The 22,637-nt window shown below is 51.0% G+C and overlaps 8 protein-coding genes across 9 annotated transcripts; 4 read left to right on the top strand and 4 right to left on the bottom strand.

The window, feature by feature from the left end:
* The first annotated feature begins 205 nt into the window (after positions 1–205).
* LOC6554469 (vacuolar protein sorting-associated protein 16B) lies at positions 206–1,761 on the top strand. The gene has a single exon (XM_001981269.3). The coding sequence runs from the start codon at positions 273–275 to the stop codon at positions 1,614–1,616; it is 1,344 nt and encodes a 447-aa protein (XP_001981305.1). The 5' UTR covers positions 206–272; the 3' UTR covers positions 1,617–1,761.
* On the bottom strand, positions 1,633–9,838 carry LOC6554470. The gene is made up of 15 exons (XM_001981270.3): positions 9,049–9,838; positions 8,239–8,843; positions 7,639–8,176; positions 6,822–7,354; positions 6,449–6,759; positions 5,846–6,388; positions 5,489–5,792; positions 5,202–5,429; positions 5,009–5,141; positions 4,837–4,952; positions 4,607–4,776; positions 4,472–4,553; positions 4,177–4,410; positions 3,672–4,121; positions 1,633–3,604 (listed from the first exon to the last, which is right to left on the bottom strand). The coding sequence occupies exons 1-15, from the start codon at positions 9,314–9,316 to the stop codon at positions 2,234–2,236; spliced, it is 5,886 nt and encodes a 1,961-aa protein (XP_001981306.1). The 5' UTR covers positions 9,317–9,838; the 3' UTR covers positions 1,633–2,233.
* On the top strand, positions 9,525–12,345 carry LOC6554471 (protein claret segregational). Its single transcript, XM_001981271.3, has 3 exons — positions 9,525–10,238; positions 10,298–10,938; positions 10,994–12,345. Exons 1-3 carry the CDS (start codon positions 9,944–9,946, stop codon positions 12,233–12,235), a joined length of 2,178 nt encoding a protein of 725 aa, XP_001981307.2. The 5' UTR covers positions 9,525–9,943; the 3' UTR covers positions 12,236–12,345.
* LOC6554472 (3'(2'),5'-bisphosphate nucleotidase 1) lies at positions 12,256–13,474 on the bottom strand. Its single transcript, XM_001981272.3, has 2 exons — positions 12,958–13,474; positions 12,256–12,894 (listed from the first exon to the last, which is right to left on the bottom strand). The coding sequence occupies exons 1-2, from the start codon at positions 13,334–13,336 to the stop codon at positions 12,353–12,355; spliced, it is 921 nt and encodes a 306-aa protein (XP_001981308.1). The 5' UTR covers positions 13,337–13,474; the 3' UTR covers positions 12,256–12,352.
* A 144-nt stretch (positions 13,475–13,618) lies between these two features.
* LOC6554549 (electron transfer flavoprotein subunit beta) lies at positions 13,619–14,897 on the top strand. Of its 2 annotated transcripts, XM_001981273.3 has the most exons (4): positions 13,619–13,715; positions 13,778–13,831; positions 13,963–14,694; positions 14,756–14,897. In XM_001981273.3, the coding sequence occupies exons 2-3, from the start codon at positions 13,781–13,783 to the stop codon at positions 14,671–14,673; spliced, it is 762 nt and encodes a 253-aa protein (XP_001981309.1). In that variant the 5' UTR covers positions 13,619–13,715; positions 13,778–13,780; the 3' UTR covers positions 14,674–14,694; positions 14,756–14,897. The 2 variants fall into 2 exon arrangements, with proteins under 2 accessions (XP_001981309.1, XP_026832103.1); XM_026976302.1 differs by having other exon boundaries at positions 13,963–14,897.
* A 122-nt stretch (positions 14,898–15,019) lies between these two features.
* Positions 15,020–16,969, bottom strand: LOC26526264 (caspase). The gene has a single exon (XM_015153885.2). The coding sequence runs from the start codon at positions 16,707–16,709 to the stop codon at positions 15,690–15,692; it is 1,020 nt and encodes a 339-aa protein (XP_015009371.1). The 5' UTR covers positions 16,710–16,969; the 3' UTR covers positions 15,020–15,689.
* Positions 16,970–17,248: 279 nt separating this feature from the next.
* LOC6554550 lies at positions 17,249–20,920 on the top strand. Its single transcript, XM_001981274.3, has 8 exons — positions 17,249–17,495; positions 17,603–17,695; positions 17,806–18,399; positions 18,453–18,791; positions 18,856–19,062; positions 19,125–19,672; positions 19,734–19,809; positions 19,865–20,920. Exons 1-8 carry the CDS (start codon positions 17,334–17,336, stop codon positions 20,771–20,773), a joined length of 2,928 nt encoding a protein of 975 aa, XP_001981310.1. The 5' UTR covers positions 17,249–17,333; the 3' UTR covers positions 20,774–20,920.
* On the bottom strand, positions 20,812–22,454 carry LOC6554551 (D-beta-hydroxybutyrate dehydrogenase, mitochondrial). The gene is made up of 2 exons (XM_001981275.3): positions 21,865–22,454; positions 20,812–21,810 (listed from the first exon to the last, which is right to left on the bottom strand). Exons 1-2 carry the CDS (start codon positions 21,978–21,980, stop codon positions 20,919–20,921), a joined length of 1,008 nt encoding a protein of 335 aa, XP_001981311.1. The 5' UTR covers positions 21,981–22,454; the 3' UTR covers positions 20,812–20,918.
* Positions 22,455–22,637: the final 183 nt, after the last annotated feature.

Here is a 22,637-nt window from a genome sequence, read left to right on the forward strand (position 1 = left end):
TTTAGTGCCCAAATCATATGTGTTCCCGTTTCCAGCTATTTAGAAAGATGTTCTAAATTCTAAATTGCTTCTTTTTCTGTGTCAATCAATAGATTTAACGCAAATTAAAAACAATTAAGAACTTTTTCATAACGGATTTCACTGAAGCCACTTTTAAATATTTGAAAAGCAGAAAATAGTGCGACCATGTCAATGCAATAACCGGTATATGCATTAGCACGGCCACACTCATATCACAATAAAAACATAACAAATAATACGAATTAATAACAATGGACCTGCAATTCGACAGCGAAAGCTATTGGAACCGATCCTCCCGCGCAGCGTTCAGCTTCGACGACGAGGACGAGGTGGACCTCGCCCCGGATCTGGCCAGTAATGGAATCCTCGCCGACGACACCATTTCGGAGGCCAGCTTCAACAACAGCGTCGCCCTGAATCTCTCGATCAAATCCATTCTCAGCGAGGAGGCCTTGAAACTGGTGCTGCAGGAGCAGGCACTTGACGACAGGGTCTTGCCCAAGGGCGTCTCGCCGGAGGAGGAGCTGAAGCTGCTGCGCCGCCAGCTTCAGAGCACCCTGTACAGTCCCAATCTGGAAGTCACCGCACAGAAGTTGCTGCAGGGAAAAACAGCACCCTTGGAGATGTTCAAGTCACTGCAGGAGAAGCAGCAGCTGCTGGACACCCTGATGGCACAAGGCGGTGGTCATGCCGTCATCACAGTGTTGCTGTTCCTCAAGAGAACTCTCCATACCACGCAGTTCCATGGCATTCTAAGGGATAGGCCCAAGGCCTTGGAGCAGTATCTGAGTTATCTGAAGGAGAGCGGCGACCTGGCGGGTTATATTGAGCTACTGCAGCTATTTGGACGCCACCAAGAGGCGGCTCTTAAGCAGTTTGAGGCAGCGCTGGCTTCCGGAGATGCGAGCATCAGGAAGAAACACCTCCAGCTTTTGGTGGATGCCTATGCCACAGCGGGAGTGGGTGTGATACCTCTCTACGAGCAGGTTTTCCACGCTGCCCTCAAGATGCAGCAGCTGATGGAGAAGGATAGCGGTCTCGGCAAGCTGCTGCGGGATCAGCCCACGCCAGTTGAAGTTCTCTATGCCTGCTGCCAGGTGAACAGCAATTGGAAAGAGCAGGATATGCTGAAACCCGTGTCCCCTCAGCGATTTGCCACCGATCAGCAAATCTCCCCGGCCCAATACGAGTGGACGGCGCTCAATGAAAGGGCGCAGGCACAGGCCTATGCGGATCTGGAGTGCATATTCGAGCGGGTGCCCAGTTGGCATCCGCTGAAGACGAAGCAGTTTCACATTAGCTTCGATCTGACCCTGGCCGTGCTCCGGCTGTACGAGCTGCAGGCTCCGTCGACCGTTCTGCAGCTCTTCCTCTCGAAGATGGGTAACAGCGTGGAGAAATTGGCGCTGGCCCAGCGGGTGAAGTGCATCAAGGCGGTCGTAGATGCCATGGCCGCGCTGAAGCAGCACCAGGAGCTGCAACAGCTCAAGGACACCCTGCCCGATCGTTCCGAGGAGCAGTTCTACTGCGAGAATGCGTTGAAGAGCCTGCAGAGCAAGCGCTGGACCACGGAAAACATCAAGCTCAAGTTGTAGATTCGACTCACTTTTATTTGTATAAACGTATTTTATTGTTAATCATTTAGGTGTGTATATAATTATATTACTGCTACTCTGGTTTTATTAAATAATTGCAAATCACAAGCTGAATATCGATATCGAATAAAAAAAAGAAAATGTGTATGTTCCGTATGTTTCATGTGTATATCCTGCAGCCTCAGTGGATCTGTTCGATGAGCAGTTTTGGATTACTTTCTTTCTCCGATTTCTGTGTAGTTTATTGAGTAAACAAATAAAAGCAGGCGTAGCCAATGGCAAACAAAGCGTTACAAAAATTGGATTCTTTAAACAATTTGTTTGTCTTAAATATTTCGTTTAAATAACAGCGCTGTAAAAAGCATTTGATGTATAAATAACCGCAAACAACAATTATGGTATATATATATATAGTTACGCGTAAACATGTAAGGGAAGATGGGGCCTGGGAGTCTGGGGATTGTGTGTGCTTGGGGCAGTCCCCGGTTCCAGGACCGAACGAAACATATTAAACAAGACAGACGACGAACGACGGGCCCTCAGCTGATGCGTGTTGAACGAAACGTGAGAGGATCCAGGATCTGAACCGGAAACGAGGCTCCAGGGCTCAGCCACTGCTAATTGGCAGCCTCGCAGTCCGAGTAGCTGAGCAGGCGCTGGCACAGGATCGTCTTGAACTTGACCGTAAAGCTATCGAATATGACGTCGGTGTCCTGCAGCTGTTCGAGCTCCTGGCCGGCGGACGTGGCTGCCTGATTGCTGTCCGCTGCCGCGATGAGCTGCTTGAACTTCTGATTGAGATTCTGCTCCAGCGTCGAGTTGTTGTTGTTGAAGTAGAACACGTAGGCCAGCTCCAGCAGGTAGTAGTCCAGATCGCCCATGAAGAACCGCTCGCACTCCAGCATATCGAACTTGCGCTCCAGGAAGTGCAGACACAGGTGGTAGATGAGGTGCTTTAGATCGGATCGCCTCAGCGGTACATAGCCCGTGTCCTTGCTGAAGTACTCGAACAACTTGAGGGTGCGCTGGGAGGAATCGCAGCTTTGCAGGCACAGCCGGAAGGCCTCTACGAAGCGAAAGTTGAGCATGCAGATGCGTATGCGGTACTCGTTGCGATTTGGACGGGCGCACTCGCCAATCTTGTCGGGATTATACAACCCGTGAAAGGCGTACAGACAGTAGTGGATGTAATGGCGCAGGTGCTGCAGCGATGACTCCCCCATTCCCTCGGTGCTCTGCGTGTAGGTGCTGCCATCATCATCATCGCGGCCCAGCAACTGCTCTGCATTTGCGGGCATTCCAGAACCCAATGCCTGTTCTGGCAGCGGCACGTAGCTCTGCTCCTCGGGTGTGTAGTCCATATCCAGCGAACTGTGGGCATCGCCCAGCACAGGAGCGTTGTAGGAGAAGCTGGCATCGTTCTGACTCAGGTTTTCGAGGCTACTCAGCATGTCGTCCGAGTCCTGACCGGTTGCCGCGTGCTCCGTGCTGCTCTTGTAGTTCGGAGTGCCCACCGAGCAGTGATGATCGAAGCTAATGTTTGCCGGCTGCAAGAAGTGCGGCTGATATGGCGGCATAACCTTTAGGTATCTGACCGGATCCTGGTCCAGTCGAATGCGCGGTCTCGGCAGATTGATCTCCACCGGTGCTTCCACGCACTGGCTCTCGAATCGCATCAGTCGCTTAGTCGTGGGAAGGCACACCACCCTCTGACGCATCCTCTCCACACTGGGTCCCAAGTCTCGGCCGCACTGACCATTCGAGTTGCCGCCAAAGGCACGCACAATGTGATCGGTGGTCATGACCAGCGTGAAATCCGAACCACAGTCTACGTACATCGGACGCTCGATGCTGTCGATGGGCGAGGGCTTAAGCACCGCCCTTCGATCTTTGTCCTCGGTGCCGAGTTGGTGTTCCAGGTTCTTGCCCCACGTGTAGAGCGTGCAGCTGGACGAGATCAGACAGAAGTGGAACAAGCCACTGGAGATCTAAAGAACGATTTTATACGATTTTATATTAATAAAGCAAGCTATTGCTAGAGCGTGGTTTAATTACCTGCAGGATTCGTCCTGCGACCTCGCTGGTGTCCACTAGATGGGGCGTCAGATGCTCCGTGGGATCTGGTTCTGGGACAAGCACTGGCGGAGAAGCCACGGGGGCTGGTGGTGGCGCCGCTTTTGCACACGCCGGTGCAATTGTTTCCGTAGCATCTGATGGCGCAGCCTCGTTCTGCGCCTTCTGGCAATCTTTGGTGTTGCTGGTGGCCTTCGGAGTGGCGCCGGCGACCACCGCCGCATAGGATGTGGTGGGCTCCACCAGAGTGCTGGTATTTGGGATGGGTGCCGGCAGCAGGGTAGCCTCCAGTTGCTTGCTCAACAGCTCCCGCTGCTGATTCTCCTCCATTTTCTGCTTGGCATTGGCGCGCCGCTTGATTTGATTGGCCAGACGCAAGGCCTGCGGCGAACTACCCCAAGTGTACAGACGATCCTGTTCGTCTACAGCTAACTGTGGGCATAACAAATGTAGCTTGGAACCCAATTCTCTCACTTCGTTAACTTACATTGGTAAAAAATTTGGTGTGTATCAGTCTTAGGCTGCAGCCGCCCACTTCCAGGCGCACTGGCAGGTTCGTCTTGGTGTCGCCGTGGTCACTATTGCCGGTGCCCAGCTGGCCAAAGTGATTGGAGCCGAATACGAAGAGCTCGTTGCCGCAGTAGTTAGCCTCCATGTGGCTGTTGGGTGCTCCACACAGCACCAAGGTGTGCGCATGCCCCAGCGATATTTGTAATATTTTCTGTAACATTAAGATCATTCATGTAGCAAGATTAAATGTGCAAATGGATTAAATCACCCACCTTAAATTTGAAAAAACTGACTAGTTGTGGAGTAGCTATATTCTCGCAGCTTCCCTGTCCAAGCTGCCCATAGACGCCCCATCTGAAAATGGTTTATTAATAACTTAGTTCACTAGGCACGGTTTCAAAACTCACCCCCACATATAGAGCTTCCCATCGGCCACTGCCGCATTATGATATTGACCCGCCTCGAGCATCGTTATGTTCATGCCATCCAACGCGGTCACCAGCATTGGCTGCAAGGCCATCTGCATATGTCGACCTATGCCCAGTTGGCACAGGTTGTTGTTTCCCACAGAGTAGAGCTGAAAATAGCAGAGGAAGTTAAGGCAGAACCCATTGGAGATCGTTTTTGCAAAACCTACGCCATTATTAGTTAGAATAAGTGTGTGTTGACGACCGCACTTGATGGCGTGCACTTGCAAATTGAGCTGGGAGAGGAGATCTAGACTTTTGACGGCGTGAGCGGGCTCAGGTGGCTCTGAAATAAGAGTGTGAATAAGTACCAAAAGATTGTTTATAAACCATTGATCGAACCTGTTGACTTCTGAGCACTGTAATAACTGGGAATGCCGCTGGAGCCCCAGAAGTAGGCGGTACCATCCACAACACAAGCGCAGTAGGCACAACCAGCTGAGATCGGTTTGAAGCGCGATGATTCAATGGCGAACTAAAGGATTTCAATCCAAATAGACGTGAGACATGCCCGGAAAATGGCTGAAATACTTGCCTGATTGTCTTCATAGTTGATACGGAAATTTGATAAAGCATTTACAATTGAATCATGCTTCACTCGCTGGGATTCCATATGAATAAGCACCGCTAGATAGGTTTCAATTAGACTCTTGCAAAACTCGAACAACTGCGGATTGTTATCGTTCGACAGCGCGCAATCACTATTGTGGGATACAATGGGTCTTAGAGCGGGCGAAAAAGGATTCAGTTGCTTCGACAGGCGCTGGGAAAAAATTAATTATTGTAAGTAAACTGTGGAACATATAGAAATATTGTGCTTACCTGCAACACACACGGTCTTATGTGATCCAACTTCTCCTGAATGAAAGCAAAGTAATCCATGGACACGTGCGGCAAGTAAGTTATTGTCTCCATAAATATATTCTCGCTGAGATTGTACAGGCAGACGTTCAGCTCGTTGTACCATCCAAACTCCTGGGCCACCACGCTGATCAGGGCATTGAAAGTATCCAGGCATACGCCCCGTATTTTAGCCAGTATAATGGCCGACGAGAAGAGTCCACTTTGGCAGAGAACAATGCTCGTCATGTTGGTGTGATATTTGCTATTGGTCACCAAAAAGTTCCTGCAACATAATAATAGTTACGCAGTGTCCACAGATAAAGTTCATGCACCTACCACAGCGGTGTATAGTTCTTATCGTTCACTGCCTTCTCAGCCATCGTGATGAGCAACAAGTTGGCCAAATGGAACTGCGAAGACGGCGACATTTGAAGGGCGCTAATCGACTCGTCCACGCCATAGTGATAATCGCTGCAGAAGACGCCGCTGTTCACATCCTCCTGCTCATGTTTCTCGGGCAAGATCACACGGACATCCTCTGAGTGGCGATAGGTAATGTCCCCCAAAATACCCTTGAGCAGCGGGTGACCCAAGTACCGCGAGCGCAGCAGATATGTGGACTTCAGGGCCATAGCACTCAGCTGCATTAGAGCGTAGGTGTGTCCGTACATGGCCAGCTTCAAGGCAGTGCGTATCGGTTTCACCCGCGCTTTGTTGTACGTGAGCAGGGCCTGAGTAATCTTCTTCCGCCTGAGCAGATAATCGCCGGCAAACTCGATGCACTGCTCGAAGGAGAGGTCGAAGGTGTTGCAGAAGTCGCGGCACTGGTTAAACTCGTTTTGCAATGCGGCATCCAGGAACAATTCGAACGGCTCCTTTCTGCAAAAAGTATTTCCAGTTCAGTAAGCGACTTTGGCGTGCAACAAATTGAAAACTTACTTCAGCTGTATGGTGTATACATTCTTATTGGTGATCACATAGCTTGGATCGTAGTTAATTTTCGGAAACTCGGACTGCATAATCTCCATTTGCCGCAGAGAAAACTCACTGCTAACATCCGCAGTCTCGTAGAACTGCACATAATCCATGGGCGTGTGGATATCTTTCAGCTCAAAAGCCTTGGCCTTCTCCTCTTTGGTAAGCGTCTCTGGCTGGGCGGCGGGATTGCGATACTGCGCCATCTGATATAAATGCAGCACAGTTTCATGCTCGAAGCGAAAGAGACATAGCTGGGCCAGATTATTAAAGCGCTGCCGAAACCATAAGAGTGTTAATTAGAGAATAAACATCTTTCCAAAAGCCTTTAACTTACATCTTCGTCGGAGGTATGCAGAGAGGCCATTGCGCTGCTGATCACGGACACGGCATTGATGGCATTGCTGGGCATATCGCTTTGATCCAGGCTCGAGGTGTTCGTGGTGGTTGCGCTCGTCGAATCGCTCTTCTGGACGCTCAGCTCCGCCAGATCCAACTTCTCAATATCAGCGTCCCGGTTCTCCTTCTCCGTGTTCGCGACCAGCGGATCCTCCATCAACGATGCCGCTGTAAAGTCCGCCGAACTGCTGCGGCAGTGCAGGTCCACGTAGTGTATGCCATAGAGTATGTTGGAGCTAATGAGTATTTCCTGGGTGTGCTTGGGTATCTTGTAAACGAACAGCGGCTTCAGGCTGATGTCGATGCTGTGCACGGTCAAGCTGTGACTATTGCTGTGCAGGGCGCTCAGCAGAAAGGTGCTGCGCAGGTTCTGTATGTTGTAAAAGGATCCGGAGGTGGTGCCGAGTGGTTCCGGCGTTACCGAAGGCGAGTCCATGATTGCAAAAGAGCCCATCGTCGAGTCGGGCATAACTGGAACAAATGGGATATATTACTTTTAGTACCATTACATGTAAGTGCAGGAATTGAGCTGTTTCTACTTGGTCTGTCAAGTGTGAGAGTTGTGCAAACTCAAGCAAGCGACGCTTCAAAAGATGCAACAGTTCTCTTAAAACTGCACACCAATAAACAAATATAAAATACACAATAAAACAGCATTTAAATTAACAAATATAAACTATATAATAATGTAGGCGAGAAAATATGTTAAAGTAGGGAGTAAAAAAACCAATATCTTGTTACTTCAGCTTACGCACATTCATCGAACTTTTGCCGCTGATCGGAAAGTCGCATCTTGATGGCCTGCAGCTTCTTCGATCCCAGACTCTTGAGCGAAGCCAGGCGGGCTCTTGTCGCGGGTAGAATGCCATCCATGCTGCCAGCTGGCAGTTGTTGCTGCTGGAAGCGGACGCCACCCTGCTCGCCGGATTGCCTAGCCACTGCCTCACTGTAGGAAGGTGGCGCCGGTGGTGGAGGCACATCTGCAGTGGCAGCTTCTGCGGATGCCGGGACGGCGGACGAGTCTGAGCTGGCTGCTGCTGGACCATTGCATCCCGCATCATCGCTGGACGGAGGCGCGAAAACATCCTCTTCCAGTTGGCTACTGTCCGAGGCCGGATCGGAACTATTGCTTTGTCGGGCGCCTGTTGCTGCATTTTGATGTTTCTCCTGCACGGACATCACGATCTGCCAGGCACCCTCGCGAGTTGTTGGGGAACTGTCTCCGGGATAGACGTACTTGATTGCCTTTTGCTCCAGCAGAAGTTTGTACTGCTGCTTCAGGGAGGAAGTTATCTGAAAGACGGTTAATCATATTTTATCATCTGGAAACATAAATAAGTGGACAAAATCCTTACCAGCAGCATAACGCCATCGTAGGCTTTGTCCTTGCAGATAACCAGGCGCATCACAGATCCGTTTTCGATGGCAGTGCTCGCAATCATGGGGCAGTTGGGACTCAGGCCCACAAAGCAGATGGAGCCATCCGAGTAGCCAATAATGGCCCTATTCTGTCCACTGTTGGTCTTCCACCAGACGACGGACAAGGGAAAGGGGCAGGTCTTGGACGCCATGAAGGAGGCTGCCATCACCTGACTATTGCCGGTGGCATCGATCGTCTGCTGCTGTTGCTGCTGCAGTGGCTGCACTGCCTCCTCAGTTCCGCTGTTCCGCACCAACATGTGCTCGGGCAGATCGTGGCCAAGAGGCTCCTCCTCCTCACCCTCCTGCACTCTGACCTGCTCAAGATTCTCAGCCAACTGATCCACCGGCTCCGCAGTGGACTCTTCCAGACCGGTGGTGTGATTGGGGCACTTCTTGGAGTTGGGACACTCGTGGGGGCCCACGAATGGGATGATGTAGGAGGTGACCTGGGTGGTGCTGTACAGCGAGCAGGCGGCCAGTCCATGGGCCTTGTCCACCAGCGCCAGGGCGGGCACGATGTGTAGTGTGTTGTCGAAACCTGTTGATGGAGCAGTGGATAAATGGTGTTCAAGTAAATGCTCCATTCGATCGTTAAATCAAAACAAAGGGGAGGCAGCAGAAAATCAATAGCCACACACGCACACATGGGGGCAAAGTAATTTTAGCAGCACCACCATCGCAACCACCCACCACCCATCACAAAAAAGTGGGTGGTGCTCAAACTCTCATGCTTTCATACTCACATAGCACCAGCAGCCAAACGCCCGCCGGATCGAAGCAGATGTCGTGGATGACGCGGTTGCGGAACCAGGATATCATCTTGACCACCTCCTGGCCGGAGGAGGCGCTGATGTAGCGCAGCAGGATCTCGTTTTCCTCAGAAACGAGGCATAGGAACTGCCGCTTTTCGTCCAGGCCCGCTGTCACCGCGGATAGCTTGCAGCTGATGTTCGTGATCAGCGGGCGCAGCTCGAACATGGCCAGCTCCTTGAGCTCCGCCTGCCCCGACATCTCTAGGGGATTGACGGACGTGGGAGAAGCCAATTTTATGTTCACAAAATCAGTTCGACGGGAACGAGCCTTTTCCAATCCGAATGAAAACAAACTAGTGACGGCCGCGTGAGACAAGCGAGCGGTCTGGCAACGCCCCAATCACGCACCGACTTTCCAATTGGAACGCAGTTTCCACAGCTTTTTTGAGGCAACAAATAAATTTAGAAATAGCGCGGCCTCCCTCTGCACCGCACAAGCTCGCGAAAACAAAGCAAACCGCCTTAAGAAGTTCGCCCCGGATTGCCGCAACCGTCCGGCAACGCTACTCGTGCTGCGCACAATACTTCACTCTTCGGGCTGTTAAACAGTCCGCCGCGACTTTTCCATGCAATGGTCGGTTCGTATGCGACAGCCACCGTCTTTCACACCCGTTTGGGTGAATTTCACTCGCGGAAAACCTGCGAAAAGCACGAGTCAAGGCGAAAATTCATGCCCGATGGCCAAAGCAGCAGCACTGAAAACATCTGATTGACAAACTGGAAGTCGGCCAGCCTGGCAACGCCGTATTCTCCCGTCAAACGGTCACACTGCCCCCGTGCATCCCTGCAATCGAAAATAACGGCGGGAATCGACGGCGTCGCTTGTATGAATATCAACAACGCAAAATTAATTGATAAAAGCATCTTCAAAGTGTTAGACGTGTCTTCAATTCAGTTGGCGATGGAATCGCGGTTACCAAAACCGTCGGGCATCAAGCGACCCCAGATGCCGGTGAAAACCGTGCTGCCCACAGATCGGATTCGCGCAGGATTAGGAGGAGGTGGAGCTGGTGGAGCCGGCGCCTTCAATGCCAACCAGACATACTGCGGCAACGTGCTGCCGCCCCTCTCAAGGGACCTCAACAATCTGCCCCAGGTTCTGCAGCGCCGCGCAGGAGGAGGTGAGTTAGGAAGCCGCCATTCAGAGGATTCCCCTTTAATCCTTGCTCATTTCTGATAGTACGTGCCGCCTCTCCGGAGCCCATGAAGATGGGCAACCGGGCCAAGCTGAGACGCAGTCGCAGCGCCTGTGACATCAACGAACTGCGTGGAAACAAGCGCACTGCTGCTGCTCCTTCATTACCCAGCATTCCCAGCAAAGTGTCCCGCCTGGGCGGTGCACCCGCTGCCCCCAGCCAGCGAGCAGTACGTCCTGCGGCCGCCACATCAACCACTTCCACAGCTGTCAAAAGACCACCAGTAACGCGTCCTGCCCCTCGAGCTGCCGTGGGAGCAGCCGCCAAGAAACCAGCAGGAACTGCCGCAGGTTCTTCCGCAGGAGGCGCAGCTACTGCTACGACCAAGCGCATCGCCCCCTACGACTTCAAGGCCCGCTTCCATGATCTGCTGGAAAAGCACAAGGTGCTTAAGACGAAGTACGAGAAGCAAACAGAGGACATGGGCGAGCTGGAGTCCATGCCCCAGCAGCTGGAGGAGACGCAGAACAAGCTCATCGAGGCGGAGAGCTCGCTGAAGAACATCCAGAGCGACAACGAGTGTCTTCAGAGGCAGGTGAAGCAGCATACCGCCAAAATTGAAACAATCACCTCGACGCTGGGCAGGACCAAAGAGGAGCTCTCCGAGCTGCAGGCAATACATGAGGTTAGTAGTTAATTAAGTAAAAACTCTGCTTAAATTTAACAACAATGTGTTGCAGAAAGTAAAAACGGAGCACGCTGCTCTGAGCACAGAAGTGGTCCATCTGCGCCAGCGCACCGAGGAACTCCTGCGCTGCAATGAGCAGCAGGCCGCCGATTTGGAGGTCTGCAAGGAACAGCTCTTCCAGTCGAACATGGAGCGCAAGGAGCTGCACAACACGGTCATGGACCTGCGCGGCAACATTCGGGTCTTCTGTCGAATACGACCGCCGCTGGAGTCCGAGGAGAACCGCATTTGTTGCACCTGGACCTACCACGACGAGTCGACCGTGGAGCTGCAGAGCATTGACGCACAGGCCAAGTGTAAGATGGGCCAGCAGATCTTCTCCTTCGACCAGGTCTTTCACCCGCTCTCCTCGCAATCGGACATCTTCGAGATGGTCTCGCCGCTCATCCAGTCGGCCCTGGATGGCTATAACATCTGCATCTTTGCCTACGGACAGACGGGCAGTGGCAAGACCTACACGATGGACGGCGTGTCGGACAGTGTAGGCGTCATACCGCGCACGGTGGACCTACTCTTCGACTCCATCCGGGGATATCGCAATTTGGGCTGGGAGTACGAGATCAAGGCCACTTTTCTGGAGATCTACAACGAGGTGCTGTACGATCTGCTGAGCAACGAACAGAAGGATATGGAAATTCGGATGGCCAAGAATAACAAGAACGACATCTACGTCTCCAACATAACGCAGGAGACGGTTTTGGATCCCAATCACTTGCGCCACCTTATGCACACGGCCAAGATGAACCGGGCCACCGCATCGACAGCTGGCAACGAGCGCTCCTCCCGTTCCCACGCAGTTACCAAGCTGGAACTCATCGGACGTCATGCCGAAAAGCAGGAGATCTCGGTGGGGTCCATAAACTTGGTGGATTTGGCCGGATCTGAGTCCCCAAAGACCAGCACGCGCATGACCGAGACGAAGAACATCAATCGCTCGCTATCAGAGCTGACCAACGTAATCCTGGCGCTGTTGCAGAAGCAGGACCACATACCGTACAGGAACTCTAAGCTGACGCACCTCCTAATGCCCTCGCTGGGCGGCAACTCGAAAACACTTATGTTCATCAACGTCTCGCCGTTCCAAGACTGTTTCCAAGAGTCCGTCAAGTCGCTGCGCTTCGCGGCCTCCGTAAACTCTTGCAAAATGGCCAAGGCCAAACGGAATCGCTACCTAAACAACTCGGTGGCCAACAGCAGCACACAGAGCAACAACAGCGGCAGTTTCGATAAATAAAGAATGCATTTTGCTGCCAGTTTTAACAATTTCCAAATTTCTAACCTGTTATTGCTTAATTTATGTGTTTACTTTTAGTGCAAATAAACTAATAAAGCGCTGGAATTCAATGCTATCCTACTTGGCTCCCACTGCCGCTCGCACCTCGGCGGGAATCTTTTCGACCAGCGCGGCATGGTTCTGTCCCAGGCTAGCCAGCACTCCCTGGCGATTCACGTGCTCCACATCCGCATTGTAGGCGTAGTGCTCGCCGTTGATGTTGGTGAGACAGCCGCCTTGGGCCTCAAGAACGGCTTCGGGTGCGCAGGTGTCCCACTTCTTGCATCCTGGTGTGGCAAAGACGTAGGCATGGGCCTTGCCCTCCAGCAACTGGAGCACTTTGAACCCAGCGCCTCCGACTTTCAGAACTTCCGTGGATGCGAATGCATTGAGGGCTTGCTGATGCAGGGCATTGGAATGCGAGCGAGTGGTGGTTATGATGAACTGGCCGGCTGGCGCGGGCACCGCCGTGAATCCTCCCGTGCCCAGACCCTTCAGGCCCCAAATGGTGCGACCCATTTCGCCATCGGGCTGTTTGTAGAAGGGCTGATGAATGATGCCGCCCACAGCAGCATCCTTCACAGCTATGCCGATCAAGACGGTCACGTGTTCCACGTGTCCTGCGGATGAAAGGAGTAGGTTTTATATACATAAGGAGCTATACACATAGTTCAAGATCGCACCCTGTGTATACTCCGCTGTGCCATCCAGGGGATCCACCCAAATCACGAAGTCCTCGGGCTTGACATCCTTCCACTCAGTGGGACAACTTTGCTGCAGGAATCCCTCATCCAACTCGTTAACCAGCCAGTCGTCGCAAACATTCAGATCAGATCCCCCTTCCTCGCCAATGATCTTCACGGTGGGGAACTTGTTGGCCAAGGAGGCGATGATGCAGCGCTGGGCAGAGCGATCTGCCTCCGTCTGGGGATCGTTCTTGCCCTTGTCCACAATGCCTAGGTCGCCTTTCTTGAGCACGTCGCGGATGATTCCGCCAGCCCGCTTGGCGGTGCTGATCGAGGACGCCATGACGCGCATGATCACCGGAGAAGTTGCAGCCATCGTTATCTTATTTGTAGGGTACAAGGATGTGGGAGATCTTTTCAAGTTTGGAATGCGATGTTTTCGCCGCTGCGGAGAAATGAATGCGGTGAAAGTACAACAGCTGATGGCGGCTAGAGAGGAGCAGACTCCCCCGTCAATAGATGAAGTTTTAGTTAATAAAGAAATATTAAGTTTTAAAAATCATGTTTAAATTGTTTTTAAATTCGATATTTCTTCATGATATTTACAATTACAAATTTATTGTTGCGGGAATATCTGGATTTTTTATAGCTGTAAATAATCGGCAGTGCAGTCTGGCAACGCTGCAGCCACACAAGACCTTTGGACCACCCGCCCCCCCGCCGCCCACAAATCAGTTCATTTCCATCTTGAAGAGGTAAGTTCTTGAAACTCAGTCAATTTCTGTAAATTTGCTAAATATTTCGACTAATTTTGCAGAAAATGGCCCGTGTTTTGGTTGGAGTAAAGCGTGTGATCGACTACGCCGTCAAGGTGAGCTTTAAAAGTCGCCTGTTGCGCATCTTGTGCCATTAATTCCTTTATCACTTGTTGCGCTCCGTTTTGCGTAATCGCCTTAATTAAGCGGCAATTAAACTAATTCCGGCAATTGTTCCCATGTACAGGTGCGCGTCAAGCCCGACAAGAGCGGCGTGGTCACCCAGGGCGTGAAGCACTCGATGAATCCCTTCGACGAGATCGCCGTGGAGGAGGCGGTGAAGCTGAAGGAGAAAAAGCTGGCCGAGGAGGTGATCGCCGTCTCCGTGGGCCCTGCCCAGTCGCAGGAGGTGATCCGCACCGCCCTGGCCATGGGTGCCGATCGCGGCGTTCACGTGGAGATCCCGGCCGCTGAGTACGAGCTCCTACAGCCCATCCACGTGTCCAAGATCCTGGCCAAGTTGGCTCTGGACGAAAAAGCCGACCTGGTGATCCTTGGCAAGCAGGCCATCGACGACGACGCCAACCAGACAGCACAGATGACTGCCGCCGTGCTCGACTGGCCGCAGGGCACCTTCTGCAACAAGATCGAGAAGACGGACGCCGGTCTGACCATCACCCGTGAGATTGACGGCGGTCTGGAGACGATCAAGACGAAGACCCCGGCTGTGCTGAGCGCCGATCTTCGGTTGAACACTCCTCGCTACGCCACGTTGCCGAACATCATGAAGGCCAAGAAGAAGCCACTGAAGAAGGTGACGGCCAAGGATCTCGGCGTGGACACCTCGCCCCGCATCGAGGTCATCTCCGTGGAGGATCCTCCAGTGCGCCAGGCCGGTGCCACCGTTGCCGACGTGGATGCCCTGGTGGCCAAGCTGAAGGAGGGCGGCCACATCTAGATGTTCCTCAACTAGCAAATTGTGAGCGCAAACTCTACGTTTTTAATTAGTTGAAAGTTATCAGAAACGTGCATTTATCTAGCCGGAGAGTCGGATTTGCTGACAGGCTTTAAATTTCTCTGAATTCAACCCATCCCCGTGTGCTTTAAGTGAAATCTAAATTGGAATTCATTCTCGTTGTGTCCAGCTGTAAGAATAAAGTGATTGTAAGCTCTGAAATCGTACGATCAAGGTCAGCAAATGGCTGAACTCGTCTATTTTTTCTCTCTGCGGATGATTCCTTTTCAGGAAATCCCGCTCAACTTGGCGCCCAAAACCGGCGACAGGGTCAACAGCCAATGGTCAATGATTTTCCATTGTTTTCAATCGTTTTTATTAGCGGTTAACTTGAAAGGAGAACATTTGCTAACGTGTATTATATAAGAGTAAAAATGGCATAGAGATAATATATGTTGTTCATGAAATAGTCAACTACAGGCTAAAATCGTTTGTTTTCGTTTTGGACGATCATGACACACATGCTTATACTATAAAGATACCTATGTGTATAAAATTGTAAAAAGAGAGTAAATCGCCTAGGGTAGATATAGATAAGGGTGGGCCGACATTCCCGATGGAATATTGGAGAGGCGAAAGTTGATCTAAGATTAAGTTTAATTGAAAATTTCAAATTTTGAGATCTTTGTTCAGTGGGCAAGAAAAATTATCAAAAAAGCAGTGTCAAATATAGGCCGGAGTAAAATGTCTTAGATTTCTAAGTTTATCGAACTACCCACCCCAACATATAAATACAGACGGGTAAATGCGACATTAATAAATGTCAATTGAAAGATACTTTGTGCTTAAATAAAATAAACGGGCAGTGGCACCAATCTCGTCAAGCACTTGGCCAGGGTAAAAAAGTGTTGTATAAAAATATGCTGCTAAGGCCGTTAGCCCATGAAGTTTTAACTTAATTGCGACTCGGTTTATCACACACCTCGCCGTACCCACCGTTTGATCCATACCATTAGCCATCAAACCCGTCCAGCTGGAGCCAGCTGCTTGTCGCTGAAACGCAGAATGCGCGTCAGCATGGTGGTGATGCAGGGTATCTGCTTCTGCTGGTGCATCTCCGGAGTGTCGGGGGTGCACGACTCGAAGTCCACGGCCACACGCTGGCACACGAATGTGAGCAGGGTCAGGATGTCCAGCCGCTTGCCATTGGCCGCCAATTCGGCGCACAGGCTCTGCATGAACCAGCTGCCGCGGGTCGTGTTGCGCCACGAATAGAAGCCGGGAACCGTGGAGTAGGCGATCAGAAAGTCGGCGTGCACTGGAATCTTGTAGCTCATTGAGGAGTCGCCATCGGTTTCCGTCTGACCACGCTGCATGGTCACTCCGCCATCCAATCTGTCGCCCTGGCAGGCCTGTATGAAGAACAACTTGGGTTTGCCGGCTAGCGAGGGACAGTGATTGGCCGTGAAGAAGCTCCAGATGTTCTCCAGCTTGTACTGCGTGTCCTTGGCGTAGATGTAGCCCATCTCGCCATGCGACAGGATGGCGACCAGAATGCAATCACTGTCGCCGTGATTCTGTGACGCTGCGTACTCGATCGTCCTCAGGATGTCCTTGTAGCGGCAGTCCTTGTACACGGTCACTTCGAAGTCCAGCTGCTTGAGCACACGAGTCAGATTCTCGCAGTCCACATTGGTTCCCGCCCGGGATTTCAAGGTGGGCACCTCGAAGTGCTCATGGTTGAAGATCAGGGCCATTCCACGGTTCTTGTGACGCATGTTGTACTCGGCTGCATGGCGGTCGGTCACCATTTTGACCACATTCTTGCGGTAGCTGGACGATGGTGAGCTATATCCGTTGGCCAGCTGCCCAATGGCTCCGGTTCCGTACGGATGCGAGGATCCTGCGACCAGTCCGCTGCTACCCGCTCCTCCGGATCCCACCGAACCCAGGGCATCGGTGCTATCGTTGGGCTGCTCGGGATTGTCCACCCTAATGCCCACCTGGTCGGCGGATTCTCCATTGTTGCTGGCGTCCATGGCGAAATTCTCTCCTTGAGCCTGCGAAAACTGATGAGTCACAAGCACTGTGAAACTGCTTTTATCAAATCCGTGAAAATCGGAGATGTACGACTTGGGCGAATTGGCTTGGTTCTGGGGAAAGCCCGTGCTTACGCGCAACAAAGACAGCTAGTTATTAACTAATTACTTTAGTGGTTTGCGTTTTTGTCTTGAGATCTGTATGACCGTTGCAGACAGTTGAAAAACACCAAATAGCGCCTGATCTAGAGATGACACTTTCGCCCTCGTGACACGATTATGGTAAACAAAGGAAAATTACTATATTTATTTTAAGGAATGGAGAGTACTGCGAGTACAACGAGAATAATTTGAGCGGATACTTGTGTAATCGCTTCTGAAACATAAATAGATGTAGCATGCATAAGTTAGTTACATAAATTATTTTAAAATTCAGATTACAGTCTGAGCTGGAACGAAAACATCAGCTTATAAAGGAGGGAGACCGCTATTGGATTTTCAAAAAATACCCCAAAATACCGTAAAATACGCTATTGTGCACGGTCACATCGACATTAAGGTTTGAGACGCACTGTTGAAATTGTTGAATTGTTTCATTTTGTTTAAAAATTAAGAAAATTGCCAATGTTCTGGACACCAGAGCAAGTGGAGAGCATGCTGGAAGTGCTGAACTCCTCCACGGATCGAACAGTCATTTACAAATGCCTCGTGAAGCTGCGCACCGACCTGGTGAAGGATAAAAATGGCATTGTTTTATTTCGTACTGCTGGGGGCGTTCACATCATGGTGGGTTTGGGAGTCACAACACTCATAGTGGTTTGACAGCCATTGTTGCTCACATAGGATCGTTACTTGAATCGATTTTGAAAATTATCTTTAATTGCGTCTTCCAGGTGCGCCTTATCACAAAGCTGAATGAAAAGATCATGGAGGTGGTATTGAGCATACTGGGGAACTGCTGCACTGACGAACAAGCTTGCATTGAGGTGAGAAAATCAGAATAACATCTATTACACTCACAATTACACTGTATTTTATGAAATTCCATATTCCAAATTATATTTATGAAATGGTTATAAAAACTTCCCATTTGCAGGCCGTTGAATGCAAGGTGATTCCTCCGCTGGTGACCATTCTAAAGACCATACCTAATCCGCTGATCCAATGCCGCGCATGCCGAATGCTTGGAAACATCGCCAAGAGCAAGAAGGCGTCCCAGTATCTCAACGTGCACTATGCGGCCATTGCGCCGGCCATTTGCCACATCATCGAGTCCACCAGCGCGGTACAGACCCGCATCATGGCATTCCGCGTCTGCCGTTTCCTTTTGGCCAGCAGCCAGTTTTTGAAGCACTTCCTCATGGCCAATGGGTTCCAGCAGCTAATGCGCATTTTCCTGGCCGTGATGAAGAACGACGAGGCGCCAAAGGAGCCCGTTCCGGACATCGAGATGTCCACGCTGATTGGCCTGAAAAGAAACCAGCACCGCGAGAAGTATTTCGAGGAGGTGGCACGGAATTTGGAGGGTGTACGTAGTGACATCTTCGACCACCAGATGCTCAAGAACGCCACCAGGAACTGTGACTATGCGCTGCCCAAGGAAAATGATGCGGCCGTTGAGCTGGCCCTCGAGATTCTGAAGTGTCTGGTCCTGATCTCAGCTCAGCAGATTGGACTGAAAGCTTGGGAGGTAAGATTGGTCAGTTCTTCAAAAGAATGTAGCTAATACCTATTTCCTATTAGTCCATTACCTGGAATACCTCGCTCGCCTCCATTGTGTGCTTCGTAAAGGAGGATGGCGACCAGCGGGCCTCTGCCTTGAAAATCCTCTCGAACTTCTGCAAGGATCCCTTCGCCTTCTATATGCTGAGCACTGCGGATGCCATTGTGGCTGCCTGTGAGATGCTCATGGCAGTGAATATGGCAAAGCCACTGAGCGAAAGCGAGAGCCGGCACTGCATCAACATCATCTTGACCCTATCCACCGATGCCTGCAGCCGCTCGAAGATCCGAAGGTGTGGAGCACTGCGCAAGCTGGTGGCCATGATTCGGGACTCCAACTCGCAGAGCGAGCGATCATCGGTGGGATGAGATACAAATCGCTCTTCACTTTTGAAATTTAATGGTTTTCGTTTGTACCCAACAGCTATTCCACATTCTGTACAACTTTCAATATGATAACTTGAGCATGGAACTTATGCTTTATGAAGGACTAGTGCCCATGCTGGTGAGGGAACTAAACGATTACCTGACCAGCGATGACGAGCATCACAAACGTCGACGAGACGAGAGACTACAAGGCGGCAAAAAAAGAAAACTGACGGATCCCACAACACCAGAGACCCTGAGCAAGGTATTTCATGGCAGCATACTTTATCAAGCCACTGGTTAATACACACATATTTTATACACAAGTTCTCAAAAACGCACGAGACCTTAGGATCGGACTTTGAATCGCCGAGCAGTTCACCCAGGTCTTATCGCACAACCAGTCCCTGCAGTTCGCGCAGCATGTCTCCGGTGTGCAAAGATCTGCTGACGAACGATGACGACGACAACTATTCACCGGCATGCAGTGATGATGACGAAGATGAGGATGACAGCACAAATAACAGCAATGGAGACACCAGAGAGCGCCGCATAGCCGCCAATCGTTCCCAGCCCTCCAATGTTTTGGATATACTGAAACTAATCGAGGAGGGCAGCGAACCCATTGACGATCCGCTGTCGGACAAAGAGGATCTCGAGGAACTAAGCTCGGATGTGCCACCGAAACTAGCCCAGTTCCGCAATCACGCATGCAACACCATTGACATAATTGAGAACCTTATCTATCGCATTACGCTGATGGTGAACAAGCGAGTGGAGCTGGGAAAGCCGGAGACACTGGATACTCTGATAAGAGCAATCAAATTGTTTGGGGCGAACAATAATTTCTCAAACGCCCTGACATATATTCTACTGTAAGTTGACAAGGTAACCTAATGATTTATATGTATTCTGATTGCAACTATACCCTTTCAGGGAGAGCCAGTTCTTCGCCAACATAATAAAGCATGGCGTGGTCCATCAACTGTACCAGTTTACCAAGATAAAGGAGGTAAATGATCTCATTCCCCTAATGTTAATCAGAGCTAATCGCACGTATTTTTTAGATCCGCAAAGACGGGTTCGCCTTCTTGGAAACGTTAACCAATGTGGGAGAATCGAATTATGGCAAGGAGGAGCTAGTGCGTCTCCTGCGCTGCGACGATGTGATATCCCAACAGAGAGCCGCCATTTCGGTGGCCTACATCGTGAAGAGCCATCGATTGCTCTACCAGTTCCTGTACGACGGCAATGCGCTGAACATGCTATTCGACATGATGCTGCGCAAGAAGACCGATGATCACTATGCAGATGAGGCGGCCGATGCAGTGACATCGATGGCGCGATATACGCTGGGCATCGTTCTGCCTGAAGCCAAACCAGTGGAAAGCACAGCAGGAATTTGCAACCAACGGGCCAGTGAATCTGCACCACTTCACGCCAACTGCGACATGCGATTCCTTGTTGGTCATGGAGCGGAAGCCACCTCGATTGGGTTTAACAAGCAGCTGCTCTGCGAGACCAGTGAAGTGTTCAACAAGATGCTCAACAGCGATTTCCGTGAGGGCCATCACGGCGAGATTCAGCTGCAGGATTACACGGCCAGTGGACTGCGCTACTTTCTGCATTTGATCGTGTGCCAGGAGCGGCATCTGACAGAGCCGGATTATCCTGCCCTGCTGCAGGCCTTCGAGATGGCGCGCGTGTACATCATGCCCGAGATGGAGGTGGTACTGCAGCAAAGACTCATCCAGTTCCTGGACTCACAAAACTGCCTGCGCCTGCTCGAGTGGGCGCTGAAGAACTACCATGCCGACCTGACGGAGACTGCCATCAGCTATTATCTCTGCTCCTCGCTGCCGACGCAGGAAAAGCTTCAGCTTTTCCGGGCGGCGGAGGACTCCACCTATGCCAGCGAGTGGTTCCAGCTGCTTAACGATTCGGTGTTCGAGCGCTGCCGCGGCTATGTCTACTAGACACCACCACCACCAGTTGCTTTCTGTGATCACATTCTGGCGTTTTCCATTCCCTGGATTCAGCTCGATTTATTTGCCACAGCCCTTAGCCAAGTATTCCAACGTGCTACAATGTATATGTAAAATGTATAGACTACGGATTAATCTAAATCTTCTCCCGCCTGTTTGTTGACTCGAAGGTGGGCATGGCGCAGAAGCGCACCGTAAGCCAATCCACCAGCGGCGTGGGGCACAGCGAAAAGAGCCAGCGATACAGGCGATATCTACGGGGTTCCTCGATGTACAAGGCCAAGGGTTGTGAGCTGGTCAATGCATCCTTAAATTTGGCCAGCAGCGACTCGTTCCTCAGCCGATTGGGCGGCTTAAAGCCGCTCAGAACTTTCAGATAACCATTGAAGGCCTCGAAGTACGTGTCGTACAGAGCGTGTTGCTCCGGGCTGAAGGCTTCGCGCATCTTCTGAGCATGCTGCTGCTGTCTGGCCGCAATGTTGCTGTCCAGGACAAAGGAACCTGGTATGAAGTTGACCACCTCCATGCCATACTGCTGCAGTTCCACGCGGAGCGCATCCGTCCAGAAGCGAAGGGCTGCCTTGGAGGCGGCATAGGGACCAAGAGCGGGCAGAGCCTGCAATCCACAGTGGCTGGTCACGTTGATGATCCTGCCCTGCTGCTGCCTGAGCAGGGGCAACAGCTCGCGGGTTAACCTCATGGTGCCCAGCAGGTTGCAGTTAATCTGTGCCTCGATCTGTTCCGGTAGCTGCCACTCGAATTCCCCGAAGCACATTACTCCTGCATTATTTATCAGCGCAGTTAGCCGATAGCTGGGGTCTTTGGCCAGTATATCCCTCAGCTGCTGATGCACCAGGCGAATGGAATCGGGTTCCAACAGATCTAGTTCCAAGGTGTGCATCCTGGTGAGTCCAACACCGGACGAGCTTAGGTCCTGCAGCAGCCTAGCTCCATCCGACTTGATGTTGTGGCAGCACGAAACCACGGTCATGTGCAGCGACTCGTGGCAGTAAACGGCCATGGAGTGGCTATCAAGAGCATCGCGTTAGTAGCTTCAACTTGCCCCGGTTCAGTTACCTTACCCCAATCCCGAATCGCAACCCGTGATGAGCACCACATGCCGGCTATCGACCTTCAGCTGGTGCCTGCCCAATCCCAGTGATCGTCGCAGGGCGCGAAGAAGTTGACTGCCGCTCATATCGCCGCTTCTCGAGTAACTGAAACAAAGATCCGATTCGCGGCTGCACCGAAAGCGGCAGATCCGAAAAATGCAAAATAAGGCAAACCGAAAATGAATATATGCGGTGTGTGTGTGTACGTATGTGCCATTATCAGTCGTTTGGAGGAACACGGCTGCGTTTACCTGCCCTTCAGGCTGGTCTTTATGCAAGGAACTTGGTGTTTAGCTGCTGATTAAGAGCAATATGTGGTTTCAATAACTAAAAGAGTCACAGTTTCAAGTTATACCCACTTTCTCGAGGAGGTTCAATTCCGTAGAGCCTTGTGAAATCAGCTAGTCTGTAGAAATGGAAAGGGCCGTTGAAGAGATGCAACCTTCGTTGGTCCACCCTAATCTACCTGATGTGTTTACCTGACGACGAGCCAGACCATTTGCAAGTCATGTGAATCGCTGGAAATAACTCCACAACTCGACTTTAGGTTTTTCGGTGTTTTTATTTTATTTTATTCCATTTCATTTTTCAATTTTGGTGTTTTTCTGCCCTTATAAGTGCATTTAGTTGCTATCGATCGGTTTGGTTTCGGATAGATAGAAATTTTGAATATTCAGAGAAGTTACTGTGGAAACTGGCGAGAGTTGCTATACCTGATCAGCTTTCGTTAAATCGTTTTGGGT

This window comes from Drosophila erecta, unplaced genomic scaffold (assembly GCF_003286155.1).
Source record: "Drosophila erecta strain 14021-0224.00,06,07 unplaced genomic scaffold, DereRS2 tig00000000-arrow-pilon, whole genome shotgun sequence".
NCBI classification, from domain to species: domain Eukaryota; kingdom Metazoa; phylum Arthropoda; class Insecta; order Diptera; family Drosophilidae; genus Drosophila; species Drosophila erecta.

Bases quoted from the DNA above. Each gene is read 5' to 3' on its own strand.
- LOC6554469 (XM_001981269.3), top strand. From the start codon at position 273: ATGGACCTGCAATTCGACAGCGAAAGCTATTGGAACCGATCCTCCCGC.
- LOC6554470 (XM_001981270.3), bottom strand. From the start codon at position 9,316: ATGTCGGGGCAGGCGGAGCTCAAGGAGCTGGCCATGTTCGAGCTGCGC. The intron at 5,793-5,845 runs GTAGGTGCATGA...ATTATGTTGCAG, and splicing joins AAGAACTATACACCGCTGTG to GAACTTTTTGGTGACCAATA. The intron at 4,554-4,606 runs GTGAGTTTTGAA...AACCATTTTCAG, and splicing joins GGGAAGCTCTATATGTGGGG to ATGGGGCGTCTATGGGCAGC.
- LOC6554471 (XM_001981271.3), top strand. From the start codon at position 9,944: ATGAATATCAACAACGCAAAATTAATTGATAAAAGCATCTTCAAAGTG. The intron at 10,239-10,297 runs GTGAGTTAGGAA...CATTTCTGATAG, and splicing joins GCAGCGCCGCGCAGGAGGAG to TACGTGCCGCCTCTCCGGAG. The intron at 10,939-10,993 runs GTTAGTAGTTAA...AATGTGTTGCAG, and splicing joins AGCTGCAGGCAATACATGAG to AAAGTAAAAACGGAGCACGC.
- LOC6554472 (XM_001981272.3), bottom strand. From the start codon at position 13,336: ATGGCTGCAACTTCTCCGGTGATCATGCGCGTCATGGCGTCCTCGATC. The intron at 12,895-12,957 runs GTGCGATCTTGA...TTTCATCCGCAG, and splicing joins CACAGCGGAGTATACACAGG to GACACGTGGAACACGTGACC.
- LOC6554549 (XM_026976302.1), top strand. From the start codon at position 13,781: ATGGCCCGTGTTTTGGTTGGAGTAAAGCGTGTGATCGACTACGCCGTC. The intron at 13,832-13,962 runs GTGAGCTTTAAA...TCCCATGTACAG, and splicing joins TGATCGACTACGCCGTCAAG to GTGCGCGTCAAGCCCGACAA.
- LOC26526264 (XM_015153885.2), bottom strand. From the start codon at position 16,709: ATGGACGCCAGCAACAATGGAGAATCCGCCGACCAGGTGGGCATTAGG.
- LOC6554550 (XM_001981274.3), top strand. From the start codon at position 17,334: ATGTTCTGGACACCAGAGCAAGTGGAGAGCATGCTGGAAGTGCTGAAC. The intron at 18,400-18,452 runs GTAAGATTGGTC...ATTTCCTATTAG, and splicing joins TTGGACTGAAAGCTTGGGAG to TCCATTACCTGGAATACCTC. The intron at 19,673-19,733 runs GTAAGTTGACAA...ATACCCTTTCAG, and splicing joins GCCCTGACATATATTCTACT to GGAGAGCCAGTTCTTCGCCA.
- LOC6554551 (XM_001981275.3), bottom strand. From the start codon at position 21,980: ATGAGCGGCAGTCAACTTCTTCGCGCCCTGCGACGATCACTGGGATTG. The intron at 21,811-21,864 runs GTAAGGTAACTG...TGCTCTTGATAG, and splicing joins GGTTGCGATTCGGGATTGGG to CCACTCCATGGCCGTTTACT.